This window comes from Atta colombica, unplaced genomic scaffold (assembly GCF_001594045.1).
Source record: "Atta colombica isolate Treedump-2 unplaced genomic scaffold, Acol1.0 scaffold100, whole genome shotgun sequence".
Classification (NCBI taxonomy): Eukaryota; Metazoa; Arthropoda; class Insecta; order Hymenoptera; family Formicidae; genus Atta; species Atta colombica.
In genome coordinates this window covers 1,154,594-1,169,370 of record NW_017259185.1, presented here as the reverse complement: position 1 = coordinate 1,169,370, position 14,777 = coordinate 1,154,594, and the positions used below count along the sequence as shown (strand labels likewise).

At 35.5% G+C, this 14,777-nt stretch overlaps 1 protein-coding gene across 1 annotated transcript; it reads right to left on the bottom strand.

Annotated features, from left to right (window-relative positions):
- Positions 1-221: 221 nt before the first annotated feature.
- LOC108685160 (glycosylated lysosomal membrane protein A-like) lies at positions 222-7,158 on the bottom strand. Its single transcript, XM_018189831.1, has 6 exons — positions 7,013-7,158; positions 4,194-4,466; positions 2,068-2,271; positions 1,305-1,535; positions 936-1,225; positions 222-815 (listed from the first exon to the last, which is right to left on the bottom strand). Exons 1-6 carry the CDS (start codon positions 7,085-7,087, stop codon positions 644-646), a joined length of 1,245 nt encoding a protein of 414 aa, XP_018045320.1. The 5' UTR covers positions 7,088-7,158; the 3' UTR covers positions 222-643.
- Positions 7,159-14,777: the final 7,619 nt, after the last annotated feature.

Below are 14,777 nucleotides of genomic sequence, written 5' to 3'. Positions count from 1 at the left end.
ATTAATATATATATATATATAAGAATAAGAGATTAATGGAAAGTTGATGAATTAAAAAAGTCAAGATATGAATTAAAATAAATGCATACAGTTTTCATATATTTGCGAAAAATATAAAAATATGTGAATACACAGAAAATACAATGAGATATATCATCATAATATGTTTAATATTTTAATACCAAACAAATAAAGAAAATTATTACAAAATGTAGTCCAACTTATTGTAAGATATGTATATTTCGTAAATCTCGTGCATACAATCAGCGTTCAATTACATATTATCTAGAAAAGTTCGTTCATTCGTTGTACAAAGTAACATATCATTCTCTCATAGCATATTTAGAAATAAATGTGATTGCTCCTATTCCCTTTTTTATCAAATGTCAACAAATAACATATCCTCTTAAAATATTAAAACAGAGAACTAGAGGAGTATCCTAACATTTCGTTATGTTATGAGAGAACGAATTATCATTCACACTTATCACACTGATATCAGATTCGAGCTACTAGTCGTGTAAAAATATATGTGTTGTATAAATATAGGAATATCTCTTTGTGAAGAACAATAGGTTGTGTAGCGATGTACCTAACGTACACGCGACATACGAATAAACCATATGGCACACAAACGGCGAGTTCATCGATTTAAATAAGCATTGCCATGTCGTTTCGGCATTCTGCGAATACAGAGATATAGGCCAGTGATGACCATAATGAGCAAAGGGAGGCCGAGGCCAATCGAAATAATCATAATGACTAGAGAAGAGAATCTCTCCTCGGGTGGTGTGCCGTATCCAATTATGAAAGTCCTGTAAAATTTAAAATGCAACATTTTATTAATTCAAGAAATTATAGAAAATTATAACTCGTCATTAAATTTTTTAAATAAAATACAACACTTAACAACAATCTTGTAACCGATGACTTACCACGTCAAGTAATTCGTCTTCTTATAAAAACCATCTCCTTTTGAGCCCAAGGAAACCATTATCTTTTGTAATAAAAGATTCGCAATTTCATCTCCATAATAACAGTAGAGCATCGAATTTTTAATACTTGTGTAATTGAACACTTGTTTCGGTGGATATTGGACTGTCTCCGTGGAACTGGTTACATCGCGCGACGCGCTAATATATGACACCGGCCGCCATTGTAAATACGATCCAGCATTCAGCGCGCCGTCCTGTTCTCTATAGGGTGGCGTTCTAACTTCAACAACCTTGAAGAAAAGCATTAGAAGAAAGGTTAAGATAATATTGTCAATCAAAACATAGAAGCGACATAGCCAAGAATGTTACCTCGAATATACCCGGAGTATGCTCATCGTCCAGACTCTTTTTCGGATCAACGAACATCAGTATGTCGGGATCGCCACCGCCGACCGCGAGCAATTCAATAGCAAATCTGCTACGGGCAAAAGTCTGGTTAGTCTGGATGTGATCGAGGATGATGTCCACTTGCGTAGAATTCTCCGTGTGTAGCATATGCGGCACCATGTCTGAATGATCAACAGTGCAGAATCCTCGGAGCTGACAAGCGAACGAGAAAGATTTTAAAGAAAGGTATGCCATGTATATCACAGAGGATTAAAAAAGCTACAAAGATGCATAGGGTGTCCCTAGATGTGATCCTTTAATAACAGATTTCTGAAATCATTTTAAAATGAAAATCTTAATACCAAAATGTCAAAGTTACAATAGTTTTTAAATGAGAAAGACATAAAATTAGCCAATTAAACTATACAAAGTAAAATGTCTAGAAGAATAGAAGAGAATAGAATTGATGCTCACTATTGTGTCATGTGACTAAGCGTACGAATTTGGAATTTCATTAACTAACTTTAAATCTTTTTCATTTAAAAACTATTGTAGCCTCGACGACATTTTGGTATTAGGATTTTCATCTCGTAATTTACTATTAATTGAAATCTGGGACACCTCGTATGTTCAATACAGGCTCAAAATGAAGTTAATTCTCGCTTAGCTGAGCTGTTGAAATTATCTTCACATGCGTCTCTACGTACTACCGATACTTTCTCTTCAATGCTGCAAAATACTTTACCGAAAGTTTTATACTCCCGTATCTGCTGATATTCTTAGCTGTATCGTGATAAGAGTTACCCTCCATATCCAGAGAGACGAATTCACTATTTTGCAATAGGGACACGAGCCGCCAGTTGAAATACTCGGAATGCAAAACGTTCGTATTAGTGACGTCGGCAGTGTCAATCAATGCCGTGTCATTTACATCGTTGAATTCGATAATCTGTAATATAATATATTTAGTATTATTCAACGTGCTATATATAAACGCTAAGGAATTAATGAAAATCAGGTCGCTGATGATAGTTTTCATTCCGCGATTGACCCTACATAAATACAGTCAATTTCTCTTGCATTATTGTATATTAGAGCGCAATAAAATTAGCCGAATTAAACCGCAATGTTGTCGATACTGACGTGTCCCCGAATTCTCCGAAAATTCCTGTCAAATGCAGTCGATCGATGCGATGCGGAAATCTGTTTGCTCACTGCTGTGAATAATTCCATGGTTTTGTACGCGACTATTTAATAATTTCGTCAACTAAAGGTGTATACCTATCGTATATACACTAACCGTCAATCGTTAATTATATCGCTTTACAAAAGATTAATCTCGCACTCAATAACGCATGGTATTTATTGAACGAGAAATTTATAATAATGTTTTAATGATGCAATAAACCATAAATTGTTAGATGTTTACATAAAATATTCGTATTATTTTGCTGTTAAAATATGCTCTAGTATAACGAGATCGTAATGGAAATACGTATGTAATTTATATAAGAGAATATGCTTGTATCTACATATTACGTAGATACGAGTATATTCTCTTTTCAAGTAGAAGATACTCTACTTGAAGAGAGGCTTTACGAAGTGGAGACATTGTGAAGTGCGAAGGTTTAATTAAGAAACCGCGGATGTATTCTCTATAGTCGACAAGGGAATGTGATGAGTAGATTTGTGTCACTCGGATTTACGTCCGCGTCTGATGGAAGTAAATTCGAGCAAGTAATAAATCATAATCAGAGTAATATTGTATTTTTATATGCTATTTAAATTTCTATACGCGTGCATAGAAAAAAATTTACTAAATCTTAGTAGAGATTTTTTTCAATGGGACTAACTAAACTTTTACAGTAAATAAATATTTACTAAAAAAAATAATAGTTAATTCAAATTAATTCGTATCAAATAAATATATATTTAGTAAATATTTAGTTACTATACTATATATTCAAACAATATTTATTAAGATTTAGTACATTTTTTTAGTATATATCTATGTTGTTGCATTTTTACATTTTTGTTAAATTTTTGTTGAATTTACAATTTTATTGAAATGACTAAAGGCATCTATTAGCAAAATTTTATTAACGCATTAAAATTGAGCGCTAGTTTCTGCATTTTGTCACTCGCTTAGTAAGCATCTTGGAAGAATTAGCAATATAATTGATAATTTCAGATTTATATCCATTTTTAATGAATCAATTTTAATTTTGGTTTAATTTACTCTTTATCTGTTTCTAGTTTTTAGAATTAAAAAGAGATAAAATAAGTCAAATCGAGACTATAGTTAATCTAAATAATAATTAGTGAAGTTCAATTAAAAATTGTTCAACACAAATATGCATTAGGACTGTGTTTCAAGGTCAATAAATAATCGGCGTACAGTTTACTTGAACTGAAAATTGTAAAAATTGCATAAAAATATTATTAAGCACGAAGATCTGAAGTATGGTTTTTTGGATTATTTCTATTGAAATTTCTATTGAAAATTGATTTATATCGATAGAAATAATTAAAGATAAAAGATAATTTTTTAAATTTCGCTTTTTCGTTTCTTAATACATTTTACAATAATTATCCTGTCAATGAAATGATATAAATTAGGTCGTCGACTATCGGTTCAATAAACTCACGATCAACTAGTCATTAAAAGAAAACTCGAGAAATTATCTTGTTTATTTGATAATGAATAAATTATGCAACATTGTCGATTTTTAATAATTAATTGTCAATTTTAATAAATTCAAATTACACATATCCGCATTGGCTCCTTTTCTTTTCAATCTTTTAAAATTTATCCATTATCAGATTTCCTCTCAGAATCATCATATTTATACAATGTTTTCAATTCGTTACCTTGTTTATTATCACCCCAAAGGAATAGGAAGGTGAGAAGACAACTGAGTTCTCCAAGAAGACAACCGAGTTCTCCCTTCTGGCGAGATAGTCGTCCCAGGTGATGTTGAGATAGACGGAGGGTGGCGTGACGGCCAGCAACACAGATGGGGTGCCAATGAAATCCCATAGGTAATGCAACGTATCGTTGGGGCCATCGGCTCTCAAGTAGAGTGTCGTGACGTTTCGCTCGCGGCACGGCTCACCGCAGCCCAGGTTCACCCACGATCGCAGCTAAGGCAGGATAAAGCGGGCGTTTTATGCAATGTTGCAAATTAAACGACGTCGTATTAACGGACGGATGGCCTAGATCAGTGACGGATTGTACGACAGGCGGCCTTGCCGTTCCTAGCCGAGTCCCCCGTCGATTATTATCGCACGAAACGGCGTTGTGCACCGTTACGTTAATGCGCGGCCTGCAGGCTCGTATCTGCGAACCGTGAAGTGACGAAAGTTACACGCGTAAAGTTTCCCTCCTATTTCTTTTTTTTTTCTTTTTCATTCTCGAAAGAGCTCGCGAAAGTACGCGCGATACACTCGACTATTTGTCACAACACTTTCTCCATGACTTCGTTGGAAGGAAAATCCGAAATTCTGCTTTCTGAAGTATTTAAAAACTTAGCTAAATGCAGATCTGAAAATAATTTTATTGGATTTTTAAAATAATAATCGACTCAGAGCAGAGTCAGTAATTATTTTACTTTGTCGAAACATTCAACCATATAATATGAATAAAGAATATTTTTACGCAAGTTAATTAGCGCTTCAATTACCTCACTAATTCTGATTAGCCTTCGCTTAATATTTTAAACAATTACGTAGGGTATTTAAATTGGTTGCTAGAATCAAAATTTTTTGTAATATTATTATCATGTTTGAACGTTCTACATCATTTTGATGGTTTACAGTCAAAATACTTTTAGATTTAGCTAAATGTTTAATTACCTGGCAAAACCATTCTTTCTGTATGTCACACGCCAAAATTATAAATGTATAAAAATATCACTCTTATACGTTTTAAAATAAATTATATTCAACACGTCGCATCGACAGAACGGAATAGATAAAATAAATACGCGATAGATTTCTTTGCTCCATTTTCAAACTTGTTATATCCAAGCTAGCAGTGGCTTTTACGCTTATTTACTAATTCACGCCTAAGATCAATAATCCAGTTCATTATGAATTTAAGACACTAGGTCTATATGGAAGGTACATCGTATCGAACAATTCCTTCTGAACGCCTTAAAACATTACAAGCAATTTACGCGACGTTACTTACAATTAACAAACTCTCTTTTTAACGTCATACTATACATCAATAAGATTATTATCGCAAATATATCGGGATATATAATCATTTGATAAAAAGTAAAATATAGAAAGATAAAAATAAAATAATTAAAAAATAACACACTGAGAAAAAAATTGTTTATTTAACTGAAATTATTATTTTTCATCTTAATTCTGTGAGTGGAGAATCAGAATGTATATATTATATTTATATTTTTGACTGAAATACATATTCCAATGAAAGAAATAAAGACAACTAAATTTAGTCAAATAAACAATAAATTAATAATCAATAAGCAATAAACAGTCAAATGAACCATTTTCTTTCTCAATATAAAAAGTATAGAGTCCTATTATTAATATAACATTTATTTATTTACTTAAAATATTACATTATTTATATCTTTTATGTTTACACAAATTTTCTGATTATATTTTTTATCATCAAACTGCCGAAGCTCTAAACTGAACGAATTTATTGTGTAAAAGCGTCCTGTTACTTGCGCACGCCGACGCAACCGAAATTTGAAATTCAAGTTGAATGAAAAACATGACACCGATCCACGTCCGCGAGCGATATTAATCGTCCCAAACGCTCGCGCGTTTATTTATTTGACGCGCCGATCGCGCGACTCACGATCGACCGTGCCCTTCGATCTCGAGCAATCTAGGTCGCGTCAGTGCACTTATCCGATCAGCCGTTAATACGTATAAGTGTGCAGCCAATTTTTCAATAAATCCACCTGTTTCGCGTAACAAAAGAAATATCATGATAAATCGAGATTTCGAAGCGCACTCGACAGTTCACGCGGAAAAGGCAATAAGAAGAAGGTGGAGGGGGACACCTCGTGGATGCAACTTGATGCAATACATCCTCCCAAATATCGGCGATCCTTTGTCTTTAAAACTGTAGTTCTTTTCTCAGAGAATATTCTAAACTGATCTACACTGGCAGAATGAGTTGGAGTGAAACAAATATAGGGAGCTTTCTAGCAGAGGCATAGAAATCAACATAGAAATCATTCTGTCTTTGTTTCTTACTGATTATCAAACAAGGACAGAGGATGATTCTTGGATGTCTCTTATTTTTTGTTTTACTCCAACTTATTGCACCAGTTCAGAATTTTCTTCGAAAAAAAAATAATAATAATAATCAGTCCTATGTCCGTTTCTATCAATGCAATTTAATTTTAATCTCGGTACAACCAACACTTTATAGTTTTATTTAAGAATTAGAAAAAGATAAAAAGTAAATCGAACCGAAATGGAAGTTAATCTATGTTGATAGAAACGGGTATTATTGTGCGGTCCATATAAACGTCAGACCGAAGACCTTTGAAAGTCGATGAATCACATGCACGCGAGTGGTTCGTTTTGACGAGGCGGAAAGCTGTCTCGTGGATGACACGACGCGTCGTATGACTGATTACGCGGCTAATCAGTCTTCGGGCAAACGAATCTGGGAATCCGGAGCTACTTGTACTCACTGTTCGTTGCGTGGAAAAAACGGAATCGGCTAGTGCAGCGACCAGCAGCAGACAGAACGTCAAGGCGCTGGCCATGCCTGCCGTCGCATAAGACAACGACGATGTATAAAATGCTCACAACACGCTTGTCAATGCTGACGCCGTTCGCAAACTGACTTAACTGACACCAACGCGACGCGTGGGAACACGCGGCTTCACTTCACGGGAAGCAAGTAGGAAGCCAGCGCCGTCGTGGTTACGATGAGAATCAGGCGATGATCAGACGCGAATGGTAATTGTTATTTGCTCGATCGATACGTCAAATCAGTACATAAAATCCAGAATAATACGGCATATATTCGTATATTTCAAGTTTACATTTACATCTGTAAAGTTAGCGACGACATTCTATTAATATGAAAAGAATAATAACTGTTCACAGTTTTGCAATTCTACATAAAAATAAAAATAAGTTACCTTAAAACATTTTAATTTAATTCAATTTAATTTATCGCAATAGCAAAAGAAATTATCAAGAATTTGTTTACAGATAAGATAAAAAAATATCGAGTAATATAATATTAGCATAATAATTTCTTTTTTTAAGTGCAGAAGAAATGCATTTTTTTTCTCTTAGGCCCAATTGCATCAACGTTACTTTGATATTTTAAGCGAAATTTAAACTAACTAAAACTCTCTCTGTTTCGTTTTAAAACCGAAAAAAGACGGGGACAAAGAGAGTTTTAAGCCTCGCTTAAAATTAAAGTAACGTTGATGCAACCGGACTTTACACACACACACACACACGCGCGCGCGCGCGCACATACACAAAAATTTAATATCAAAAGAATTTAATTTTTTTTAAATATGAACACATAATAAATAGATATCGGATTCTTATGCAATTTTATACTTTTTTAGAAAGCAAATTGGAAAATAACATAAAAGTAGAAATTTGTCTTATTTAAAAAAGCATTCTAAAAATGCATATTTATTTGTGCTTATTGCGCATATTTTGTTCATGTCTGCAAAAAATATTTGCATAAAAATCCGATGTCTAATAATAAAAAATATAATATCATAAAGAAGTCATGTCGAATGATAAATGGCAGTTTATTAATAACTCTTCTTTCGAAATAAAAAGTAAATTCATGATTTATGAATGGAGTTTGGCATTATGAAATCGAGAAAGAAACTCTCTCAGACTCGACCTGCGTGAAATTTAAACAACATATTCGAGTATTAGTTCGACTTTATTACATCAATTTATATAATAGATATTACACATTTATATATAATTTTTTTCCTGTAAAACGATATATAAAACGATTATAATCAATCATTATCAAAACCTACCTTTTGTATCTATCGATGCCATTATTATTGTTAACCAACGTCTTCATCTTCAGATACCCTTTTATTCTCTCGATGAGCGAGACATCGAAAAATTCGCCGTGTATTCAAGGATCATACTCACCCAAGGATCACACTCACTTTGCGATTACTTACCTACGTCCTCCTCTCGCGCGTGCGATAACAACATGACGCTCTTGGGAGAATTTTTAACGTTGGTGAGTATTGTAAATATGTAATATGAGCCGCCTTTCGCGCCGAGAGAAGGAAACTCGTACCCCATTGGCCGTTGAATTCCGCCAACGGTGGTGGAGTTACCAAGCCTCGGCACATTATCCCGCATAGTCTCATGTACAATCCTGCTTTATGTACGTATACAAAGTGCCTTCATCGGCGCAGGCCTTGAGACGTGTATTAAAATTCATTGTATCCGTGAAAAAAATTCTCATATCGCCGCCGCGGTACAATCCGACGTTACGCCTTGCCGGGATCGGAAGCCACTCTCGTCGCAAAACCCTTTGTGTCAAAAGACCGCGAATATTACAAAGTCCGTGAGATCCTTGACAAATTTGTACATCATATTGATTATTAATCGACAAACGATTGCAAATATTCTAACAATCCCGCATATTTAAATACTGCTCCAATAAATACTGTTTAAAACCGCAAACATGTTGTGTTATTATGATAAAAAAAAAAATTACAATTCCGTCGAGGTATAATTAGAGCTATAGATGACTAATCTCGCAAATACTATAGCAATGCAACGCGATGTGTGGAAAAAGTTCTTGTAAAAAAAATTTCGGACGAGATAAGAGAAAGATGCACCCAGAAAACTTCCTTAGAAATAATAACCTGAAGAGAAAGGCTGGCGTTTCCGCGCGATAGTGACTACAATATCCAATAATACCTATATATTTTATAACTCTTATGCCAATGTATAGCTTAATTTTAATCTCGGTTCAACTTACTTTTCATCTTTTTCTAGTGCTAATGTGCATTTCTAGCAACATATATTAATTTTAATTCTGGTTTAATTTACTCCTTATCCTTTTCTAATTTTTATAGAATTATAGAAACAGACATAAGAATTTTTAAAAGGATGAGGAATAAATTGAACTGAAATTAAAATTAAAATCTGTTTTTTGTAATTAATGTAGTGTACACTTTTGAAACTTAAAGAAATAGATATATGTTTGATATTGGCGAAAGCGAGAAAGAAAGTTCTAGTGCAGTTTAGTGTAGGAATGAAAAATGGATCTTTAATCTTAATTGATGGAAACGGGTAATTATCGTTATATCATTACGCAGAGTTTTTATCATAATGATACCTATACTGCCGTTAAGAGTTATAGAATACGGATACAGTAATCTGATCCTGTAATGTTTAACGACAGTATCGCTATCGTTATCATTGCATTATATATGATAAAAAAGCAATGTAATAACAATACAACGATAACAAATTGTCATTAAGAGTTACATCTGCTACATAATTGAAAAACACTGGCAACAGGAGCAGAGAATAACAGAGGTTTCAACTTACTTTTTAAATTTTTTTAAAGTGTAATCTCACTGTAAAGAATGAAAATTGAGTCTTGGAAAAGAGACAATTTACTGCTAAAAGTTTTAGAGAATCGCAGAAATCATGCATAACAAAATACACGGTTTCTGATTTGAAACCTGTTATTCCCTGTTCCTGTGCTTTTCAATTGTACATTATATTTTACAGAATGCAGACACAATGCCTGTATTCTGTAACTCTTAACGACAGTGTATCGTTATACTGCATATGTATTGCACATGACATCTCTTTGAAACTTTTAGAATGAAATATCACTCTGAACAGTGTATGTGAAATCTCACTCTTAAAATGAAAATTGAGCCACTCTTTTTGGACGCTCTTTAAAGTAAAATTCCACTTCAAAGAATTTAAAGAACAAAAAAATCTGCGCAACAACCAGTATAACGATTATCAAATTATCTTTACAAATTACAGAATATAGACACAGGTCGCGAAACGAAACGAAACGAAATGTAAGCGTAACATAATGCGACAAACTTCGTGTTGTCTCGCACGTTGGCGAACCGATCCTTCTGCGGCACTACAAGGCGATAGGATTCGCAGGGACCGACGTCGATCGATTTCACTCGAGACACCGGGTACAGCCGGGGAAAGAGAACGTGCAAAAAGAACGTTGAGCGCGCAGACTGCGACCTTGACCGAAGCGGTGTCCGCGCGCGAGGCAAGGCGAGACGCGGCGAGACGAGGCGAGGTGAGGAGAGACGAGGCGAGGCGAACGTATGTACGTGGTGCGGCCGTCTAGCACGCCGAGGGGTTCCATTGGGTTCCATTGGGTTCCATTCCCTTGCCCGGTCTCGTCGGTCTCAAGCCGATTTCCTTTTCGATACGGACGACTTTTTCGAGCGCTCCTTGCCGTGGAGCTGACAAACGCCGGAACGGCGGATGTATAGTTTTCCCCACATAACCAACTTCAAAAGATGCGAGAATTTTTATTTAATTATCTTCTATTCGTTTCCATCAATGTAGATTAACTTTAATCTCGGTTTAACTTACTTTCCGAAACAAAATACTTTTTAAGACTGTAACGTAAATATACAATTATACTGAGAAATGGAAGCCTTAAATAAACAAGCTGGATCTTTAGTGGTACTTGAATAATTCGGTGTGATTTTCAAGTACATAATCAATTCTGCAACTGTACGCCGAATTTTATTTTATTTTTAGAAATGCAATTGTAATTTGAAGTAGTTTAATAATATTGATGTTCACAGAATATATTAAAACCTTTAAATAATTCTATTACGAAAAGTATTACCTAACTTATTTTTTTCTCCAGATTTTATTTTATTTTTTTTTATCTTTCTAAGAATGCGAATATAAAGTAAATGATAAACTATATAAATGATAAAAGATTAAAATTAATCGATATTGGTCATAGAAATGGACACAAAAAATTGGAGAAAAATGAAGACTAAAATAAGTTAAACAGATATTAAATGTAGATTAAAGTTAATCTACATTGATGGAAATGGGCATTATTCGCGTAAAAGGAGACACATATCAAATTTATGGAGAAAGAGTGATTTCTTTATGTCTTAAGAAAACAGTGAAATTATTGGTGCATCGAGAATGAACGTGCATATACGTTGCTGTGCACTTGGCAACGGCGTACACTTCAGAAAGTTGAGGAAACGCCGTGGGAGAAATTCTAGACGTTCGCGCACGCATGTTCCACACAAACGTTGCTCACGAAGCGCAGACGTTGGGTTCGGTAGAGTTTAATTACAGGAAGTAATTACATCGGGAGGAAAGATGTAATTAATCGAATCGGTATAGAGACAACGGAGTCTCTCGCGCGTGGCTGGCATGGTGATGTACATATAACGAGAAAGGGAAAATGAGTTACGCGTCACCTGATGAGTCCAGTTACAAAGTTTCGATCCGAATCGATCGGCTAAATCTTATAGAAATTTAATACCGACTATTTTAATAATTTAATAATTAAATTTAATAATTAATATTAAAAGATAGTAATTTATTAATCTAAATATTAAAACCACTATTGTTCAGTAGGTATTTTTAATACTCCAAGTAAGTAATTAATCTCATACAGCAACATTGCTTGAACGTCGCAGTGTTGCTTCAATATTTCTGAAAAGCTGCAATATTACTAATAATATGATTTGTGTGCTGTATAGAAATTATTGTCTTTCATACAGCACAAAAGCTTGCAGCAACATTGCTACATCGTTACTGCAATGTTGCTAGAATGATTTGTGCTGTATGAAGTAATAAATCGGCCAATATTTTTCTGAAAGGGAATTAATCACTTATAATTAACGAGCTAAGGGAGGTTTCAGTCCATCGTCGCTAGGACTAATGCGTCTGCAGAGGACCGCGAGGATCCGCGCGATCCGTCTCCCGGCGAGAAGAGCCACAATAGCGAGAATACTCAAGGTCAAGATCAGTCTGGGCACTCCCCTTCGCGTCTATCGAGAGAGTCGCTCGGCGGCCGCCCCCTTCGCCCGGATGAAGTCTGGGTCCGATTTTTCCGAGATCGACTTCGCGAAGGCGAGACGAGGCGAGGCGAGGCGAAGTAAAAGCCGCGGTTCTCGGACGCACGCTTCTCGACGACTTCGTGATACGGCGCTGAAGGTCGTCGCAGGAAGTCGAGATCCGCGGGAGAATAGAACCGTCTCGCATGTACCGGGTGACGTGAACGGAAACAGGTTTCGCCGCTCTCACCTGCGCTCCCTACGATCGTCCGCTTCACTCGCGTTCGCGCAACAAAGATTTCTCCACAGATATTACCGAATGGATATCCCTTATTCGATCTACCCTCCAAGTGTATAAGTCAAGTGTACGTTAAGACGACAAAAAACGCCGTCGAAAAAATGAAGTCGTGTGACTTTTAATTCTATATAAAAATTCTTATTAACGAGTAAATTAATATTTTTATAAATCCTTATCTCTTTCTCCGTCGTCAGAATTCAACGTGTCGATTGCTATCGAGGGTTAAATTGTTTAATGTCTAAAATTACTCTACCAGTGTAGATTAACTTTAATCTTGGTTTCACACTCTTTCACTTTTTCTAATTGTTAAAACTGAAAAAAAATAAAAAGTAGATTAAATCGAAATTAAAGTTAATCTATATTAATAGAAATACATAGCATAACTTGTTTACCTAATTCTAGACACAGTTTATCATATTTCATTCATATTCTCGGTGGATCGTTTTATATAATAAGTATTCGTAGCTATTAAAGTGAAGATTGCTGCATGATTATTGATTTAATGTATACTATTTCAAAATTATAAAGTATCAGAAACGTGAAAATATAAATGGCTTAAAAAATTGCAGAAGAGAAAAATATTTTTTTTCAATCTGTTCTAAAATTTAATATATCAGAAATAGAAATGAAAAGAGAAATGGTTTAAAAAAATTGCAAAAGAGAAAAATATTCCTTTTATAGTCTTTTCTAAAATTTCCTCACATTTTTGCACGTTCACAAAGAGTAAAGTACAACTAGTGTGACTCGATACTTCGCCCGGCGTACTCCAACATTCCTCATACAACTTCTCCTCATCACGTTTGAAATCTGAACTAGCTTTATCGAGAAAGAACAAGAGAAGCAGTTCCTATTCACCTCGTATATTTAACGTTAAACGTATGTGCTTATCCTGTCTTATCAAAGTTTATACCTTGCAACCGCGACTGCGAATTGCAGCTATTAAAGTCTCGTTTTGCTGTTGGCGACAGTTGGGAAGAAGGAGAACACTCGATCTTGCGCTGCCTTGACATATAGGACGATACTCGCCCTTGCACTTAAGGGCATTATTACGAGAGCCAATACTGATAGATCACTCGACATTGGCTGCGTTCAGCAGAGAAAGCAATTTTACAATCGCCGTAAAATACTTCAATATGATTTAAATTGTCCTTGTCCTTAGTTCCTCACATCTAAATGTATATGGTAAACCAATCATATTAAAGAATTAATTTACAACAGTTGTAAAGTTAACCATTGTCAGAGAACGTGGCCCTTAGCGTTAAACGCAGATTCGCGGGATCCCTCGCGGCGCGCGATGCAATATCGAGTCAAGGCAACCAGCACGCACGCACGCATGCAACACGCACATTGAAACGGTGACATCGGGCGATCAGATTCGAAGGCGAGCGATTCGTCCCGCGATAATTGCAGCCGGCACGACGACCGAAAGACCTACGACTGCACTCGCCGTGCAAATTCGTGACGCGCCGCGCCGCTCGTTGCTGTCGCCGCCACCGCGCTGTTCGTCTCGTCCCATCGCGTCGCGTCGCGGTCGCTCTCGTCGGGACGAACGAAAAACGGAACAAAGAGTCTTCTTGCGGGCAAGCAGTACCCGCCGGTTCTCGGCCAATGAGAGGAATCGGCACGATCGTCCGCCGCACCGGCCGGCTAAACATTCGACCGGCTGCCGAGCCGCGCCGCGAAAGGGACCGATTGGATTCGCGAATCCTCCGCGAAATGGAGGATAGCGGATCCTTCGCGAGAAAGAAGCGATCGAATGAGATTAGCTTCCCAAGAAACACGTAAAAGTCAACAAAAAGTCAAAATGATTTTTTTTTTTATTCTTAACATCTGCAGTAAATAGTAAAATTTTATAACAAAAAATCATTTTTCAAAGTAAAGCCATTTTGACTTTCTCTTGAGTTGAATGTTAAGAGACTCCTTGGATTCCCAAGCAGTACAATAAGTTATGATTAATGTCAAAATGATGTGAAAACTACCTTACTTCGTAGAGACACAATTTTCCATATTATTAGTTCTTTATTGAGAATTTAAATTAATCCTCTATAACCATATTTTTTTATCATGAAACAAAAACTATTATATTAAGTACTTAAAAATATATATCATATTTAT

Coding starts and splice junctions, on each gene's coding strand:
- LOC108685160 (XM_018189831.1), bottom strand. CDS start 7,087: ATGGCCAGCGCCTTGACGTTCTGTCTGCTGCTGGTCGCTGCACTAGCC. Junction 4,467..7,012: donor TTTTTTCCACGCAACGAACA/GTGAGTACAAGT, acceptor ATCCTGCCTTAG/CTGCGATCGTGGGTGAACCT. Junction 816..935: donor AAGACGAATTACTTGACGTG/GTAAGTCATCGG, acceptor TAAATTTTACAG/GACTTTCATAATTGGATACG.